Source organism: Poecilia latipinna, unplaced genomic scaffold, assembly GCF_001443285.1.
Source record: "Poecilia latipinna isolate Pla-1442-1.1 unplaced genomic scaffold, P_latipinna-1.0 Scaffold3984, whole genome shotgun sequence".
NCBI classification, from domain to species: Eukaryota; Metazoa; Chordata; class Actinopteri; order Cyprinodontiformes; family Poeciliidae; genus Poecilia; species Poecilia latipinna.
The window spans coordinates 1-5,778 of NW_015116600.1; the positions used below are offsets into that span (position 1 = coordinate 1).

Sequence of the window (5,778 nt, forward strand, 5' to 3'; positions counted from 1 at the left end):
AAGTTACTTTGGGCTTATGCTGTTTTACAAAGAAAAATCTAGAAATGTTTCTAGATGTGCAAAGCTGGTGTAAACGTCACAGTATATTCAACTACAGCAAAGCCTAGCTTTACAAAGTATTGACTCAGCACACCTTTTTTTCTTGTTTAAATTTCTTTCCACTTTCTTTGTCAGTCGTACAAAGTGACTCAGCAGTTTGGGCATGACATCACCTCTTTTCCGGTTTAGATAAATGACTGCCATTGTATGTGTTTCAGCAAAGGCGACTATCACGTATGCAAATGTTAAGAGGGATGTGTGTTAGATGCAGACTCAAAATATGTGTAAATTACACTTTTGTCTGTTTTCCTCCCTTTTCCTTCGAACTTAGGCAAAAGATTTCTAGGTATCATCGATTTACGTACAAAATTGTTTCTAAAACCGCATTCTAGCTTGGCTGTACAGAGGGGACTTTTGTTTGTGTGTCAATGTGGAAGTTTTTCTTTGCAGGTATGGATGCATGTTCTTCAGAACATAACAGCCAACATATTTGCATCAAAAGTGGAGATTCTTATGTTTGCATGTGTCGCAAAGGATATTTGTTGAATATAGACAACAAAACATGCTCGCGTAAGGAAACTCGCAGCCACGCTTAGTATGCTTTGCTGGTGGCTATGCTGAGGTTTCACAGGGATATAGAGAGATAATTTTTGTGTGATAATGCTTAAAAAAAACAGAGTAAATCCCAAAAATTGCAAAAAAAAAAAAAAAAAAAAAGTTATGCTCCTCTTATTAAACTGGAATACGCCTACTGTTCCTTTTGATTATTGTTGCATTAAAGCTTTGCATCGCTTGTTTTAATTTCTTTGTCTGTTAGGCTAGAATTAATTGCAGCACTAGATATTTTTTTCATGCAAATTTGTCTTTCCAGGTTCTGATCCTTGTGCCCTTGGACACAATTGCCATCATATTTGTGAAAATAGTGATGCATCATATGTCTGCAAGTGTCGGGCGGGATACGTGTTAAATACAGACCAGAAAACGTGCTCACGTAAGACAAAACTATGATATTTTTGTCTCAAAAAGTTATTTGTGAGATGGAATATTGATTCTTACATTTAGTGCCAGGTATATATCGAAAACTGTCCTCCCTCTCACTGCTTTTCTCACTGTGTTTGGAGATGTTTGATCACGTGTGATTTCTCTTCAGGTTCTGATCCATGTTCTCATGGACATGATTGTCAGCACATCTGTGTAAACAGTGACGCTTCATACATGTGCAGATGTGAAGTAGGATATGTGCTGAATCCAGATAAAAAAACATGCTCACGTAAGATTTTTCTTTTCTGGATAAGCAGTTGTTCAATGCATCTCATCTGAGGCACACAGATGTAATAGCTTCTCATTTCAGGTTCAGGTACATGTGCAGGAGAACATGGCTGCCAACACATTTGTGTCAAAGCCGATGACTCGTTTGTATGTAAATGTAAAACAGGATATGTTTTGAATCCCGACGGGAAAACGTGCATACGTAAGAATCCACATTCCACTCTGCATAAAAATATGAACAATTGAAAATCGTCACAGCAGGACTGCTTCATGTGCAGCTTTTTATGGCAACATAAAATGCTCTCCAAAAGAAAAGAACTTCTGATATCAGGCGTCTCTGATTCCTTTTCTTTTCAGGCTCAGACGCATGTTCTCAGGGACATGACTGCCAGCATATATGTGTCAACAGTGGAAGCTCATATGTCTGCAAGTGTCGGCTGGGATATTCGCTCAACGTGGACAGAAAGACATGCTCACGTAAGCAAATTTATTTGTATTTTACTTAAAATCCAGCTTGATTTTTGTAGAACATTTCAGAAGTGTACATTTTCCAGGTTTCAAGTTGGAAAGGGATAAAAAAAAAATGGTGGCACTTATATAGATACTTAGGACGCATTAACCTCTTTTAATAAACATATTGCTAAAATGTTTGCAAGGGCAGAGAAATTACACTGTTACTTTTTTGTAGTTACTGGCTTTGTTGTTTTAACTTGGAAATTAAGACAGCATGTATCCTACCACTAAAAGCAGACCTTGTGCCAGCAGATTCTTGTGTACCAGTTTGACAACCTGGGACCTAGATGACTTTGAAATTTGATTTCTTCTCTGTTTCCAAAATTTGTCTTTGAGGCAACTTGTGTCAACTCAATATTTACTCGTTTGCATGTTTAACGTATTATGAAACTCTTTCCGTGACTCTTTCACACAATGAGATGCCAGTGCTATTCTGTGAAATAATTTTCATGCTCTCAGCGTCATAACACAACAACAAAACTACCTTTCTGGAGGAGTAAAGTTACAAAGCAGTTGGGTACAAACCCTAAGCAGCAAAACATGCAGCGTGACCATGCCAGAATAGAAACTGGCATGGTCAGTAGCTTCCTTAATTTATGGATCCTTATAAATGGGCTATGAATAAGTAGATCAGATGATTATTTTCCATCCACAGTTTAGATTTTCTGGCATTTATATCTATCTGCCTTTTTTCTACAATGGAAAAATGAATAAAACAACCACCAGAAAACAAAAAGTCTGAATGTCTGATGTTAAGAAATATGACATTCTGGGACTTTTCTTTCTTATATCTCTTAAGTTACGTGATTCAAACATTCACAGGTTATGTCATAGACTAAACATTAATTTGATAAGCAAACCATGGAGGGGGCAGAGTAAACTCACTCAGTGTCTTCCTTCAGGTTTGGATGCATGTATTCAGGGACACGACTGCCAGCATATCTGCATCAACAATGGTGTTTCTTACAACTGCAAGTGTCGAGTAGGATACATACTAAATTCAGACCAGAAAACATGTTCACGTAAGTTTTTCTGTGTTCAAAGCACACCGTTCTCACACTTCAAGTTGTTTGGTTATAGATGATCTCTTGGAGTTACACTTTTCCTGAATAAACAGTCTGGCTTGGTCTTCCCTACAACTGTTGGAGTGTTCATGGAAATTTACCTGACTCTCAATATAGGGCTTTGTTAACACAATTCCAAGGCAGGAAAAAAATCTGCCCATTTATACAAGGAAGAGCTGCAAGGCCATGTCCAAACAATTTAATGACCATCATTCAACTGTGGGAAAGATGAACTCATTACAATCTACTAAGGAGTTTGTACCTTACTGAATTAACCCCTACTGTTGGTTTGCAATGTTCAAAGAAGTTACACAAAAGAGCTGAGCTTTATCTCAAATTCTATTTAGAATGATCATGTTAAAGGTGCAGTATGTAACTTTAAAAAAAAGTAGTCAGTAGGCCCTTCCCTGAGGTCCTACTGACATCTGCAGAAATACACAACTGAGTCAGAAACTTATTGCTGTCAATTACTCACAGAAGCATTGTTGCAATGACCTGTTGGAGGTGGAATGTTGAAAAGGGACAGAGGTCCAATATTAAGGTGTCAGATTACAAAGTCAAATTTAATGTTTGCATTTTTATAACCTCTGAAGGTAACATAGACACTTGTTTGTGCTATAAAATAGCAACATGTGCCCTTTTTGAGAGAGTTGTACATAAACGAAGGTCTGCAAATCTAAAAAATCTGAAGAAATGTTGAAGAAAAGAAGAAATCCTTACTCAACAATCTAAGGAAGTGATAAAACCTTACAGGTTTTACAGAAAGACCTAACTTCAAACAGAAACTTTGCAGTTCATTGTAGTCTTAACATTTTTGCACCATGTACTTGATTTCAGTTATTATTAATCCATTAGTTGAAAATTTACTACTGGCTTTATTACAAAAAGGGTCAATAGCTGTGTTTTTTACCTGCAGGAATGGCTCCAAAACTATTTGCGTTTAACTCATTTCTGCACCTTTACATTAAAATGTGTGTTTTGTTTATAACTACATAAAGATCAGAAATTGATAAAACAGTATGTTTAATTGTTCTGCACAGTTTATAGACAAGGGTTCTGTAGGAAAACGTTTAACTATTAAAATGTTAGTTTCTTTGCATTGTTAGTAACATGTTGCTGGATGTCTTTTCATGTTGTGTGTTTTAAGGTGGACCTCATTAAGTAAGCATGTTAAGGTTGTAATTGGTTACACTTTTTAACATTTTAGAAAAACTAATAATCTTTGTCTTAAACTACTGAGCCACCTTATATGAAATAACACTTTCAGTTTCATCTAACATTGATCTCTGATTCCAATATCAATTTTTTACCTGCTATGTCATATACTCAGCATACGACGATCAAAAATTTCTTCTGCCCCTGTCAGACATGTGTTTTTATTGTTTCAGAGGAAATGAGGAGTGAAATTTCAGAAGATGCCTGCATGTGCGAAGCTCAAATTGTATTCCAGAAAAAAGTGCAGTCAGCCATTCAGGAGCTTACCAGGAAAAATATCCTTTTCTGAGTCCATATATTTAGATTTCATTTTACAACTTAGATTGGTTTTAAAGACAACAATCTTTCAGATCAGTTTATATTATACAATATTTTACATTAAATTTGTACTTTTTTCCATAAAATATTTACATTTCCTTGACTGTTTGTTCACTTTCTGAACTTTCAGACAAAGTAAACGACATTGAAGGCACATTCCAACATTGAGAACAAAGAGGAGCTAGAGGAAAAATCTCAGCACTTTTATTCCACTGTTACAGAATATCATGTTCCGTAAAAATTTAAATTTCCTAATGTCTGAAAATCTGCAGTGTGTTTTTAATGTTACAACAAATTGCTCTGGTGCTGTGTTTTTGATAAACTTACATTGATGACAACTCTGGTGTAATTGCCCACATTTAAAAAAAGACAACTCAACAGGACTGTGTTTATGTCTTCTTGTATAAACCAATTAAACGTTATATAATTTGCTTTGATTCCTTAAAACAGGTCAAGTTTTTTTTTTTTTTTGATTTAGCAAACAAAAAAATTGTTGAACTCCCTGGTGAAATAGTTTAGGGAGTTTAAATGTGACTCAGACTTGGCCCAGTTTTCTTGGCAACAATGCTTTTAATTAGAGATTATGTTAAGCTAAAGGTTTTTGAGAATGTATTTTCTATAAACAGTTATTTTATTTTATTTTCTGTCTTTGTGTGTCTACATTTGAATAATGCATTTTGGTGCTTTTTGAAATAGAAAACAGTTATTTGCATGTTTTCTAATGGGAACGGCTGCATAAATGAATACATTTTATGAATCAATGTTTTCCACACAGCTGTCTTGACTCTTTTAAAAGCAAAGTCTTTATATTACTGCTGATACTTATTGCTACTTTCCTATCTGATCAAAAGTGATGACATCATTAACAAAGTTAGGATATTTTCATGAATACATGTTTTATGTGACAGGTGTATTGTTATTTGAGAGCCACATTGCTTCAAATAAGCAATATTGTGCTGATTCAAACTATAAATTACATTGCATTTTACTGGGATTTTGTTTATTAGCCCAACACAAAACAGTGAAATGGAAAGATGGTAATACATGGCTTTTATTGTCTTACAGCTGGCAAGCTGAAAAGTGTAAAATGCACTGTGACCCTTTCCTCTGATAACCTAAAATAAAATCAGGTGCAATCAACTGCCTTTGGTTTTCACTTAACAGTAAATGGTGTGTAATTTCATATCAGAATAAATGTGTGAAGGCTCCAGAGGTTTGCTAGAGAACACAAGTGATCAAACAGGATCAAGACAAAGTAACAGTGCAGTTTGACCAGAGATAATGTACTGTCACTGGAAGCGTGATTGTTATAAAACAATATTTAAACATTTGAACATTGACGTTGTACTGTCCATCACCT

At 35.3% G+C, this 5,778-nt stretch overlaps 1 protein-coding gene across 4 annotated transcripts; it reads left to right on the forward strand.

The window, feature by feature from the left end:
- The first annotated feature begins 10 nt into the window (after positions 1-10).
- Positions 11-5,558, forward strand: LOC106942006 (matrilin-2-like). 4 transcript variants are annotated; one of them, XM_015025169.1, is made up of 8 exons: positions 11-609; positions 911-1,030; positions 1,190-1,309; positions 1,391-1,510; positions 1,666-1,785; positions 2,724-2,843; positions 4,033-4,046; positions 4,274-4,374. In XM_015025169.1, exons 1-7 carry the CDS (start codon positions 468-470, stop codon positions 4,044-4,046), a joined length of 756 nt encoding a protein of 251 aa, XP_014880655.1. In that variant the 5' UTR covers positions 11-467; the 3' UTR covers positions 4,274-4,374. The 4 variants fall into 4 exon arrangements, with proteins under 4 accessions (XP_014880655.1, XP_014880652.1, XP_014880653.1 ...); XM_015025166.1 differs by lacking the exon at positions 4,033-4,046 and adding an exon at positions 4,534-5,558 and having other exon boundaries at positions 17-609; positions 4,274-4,375; XM_015025167.1 differs by lacking the exons at positions 1,391-1,510; positions 4,033-4,046 and adding an exon at positions 4,534-5,558 and having other exon boundaries at positions 17-609; positions 4,274-4,375.
- The last annotated feature ends 220 nt before the right edge of the window (positions 5,559-5,778 follow it).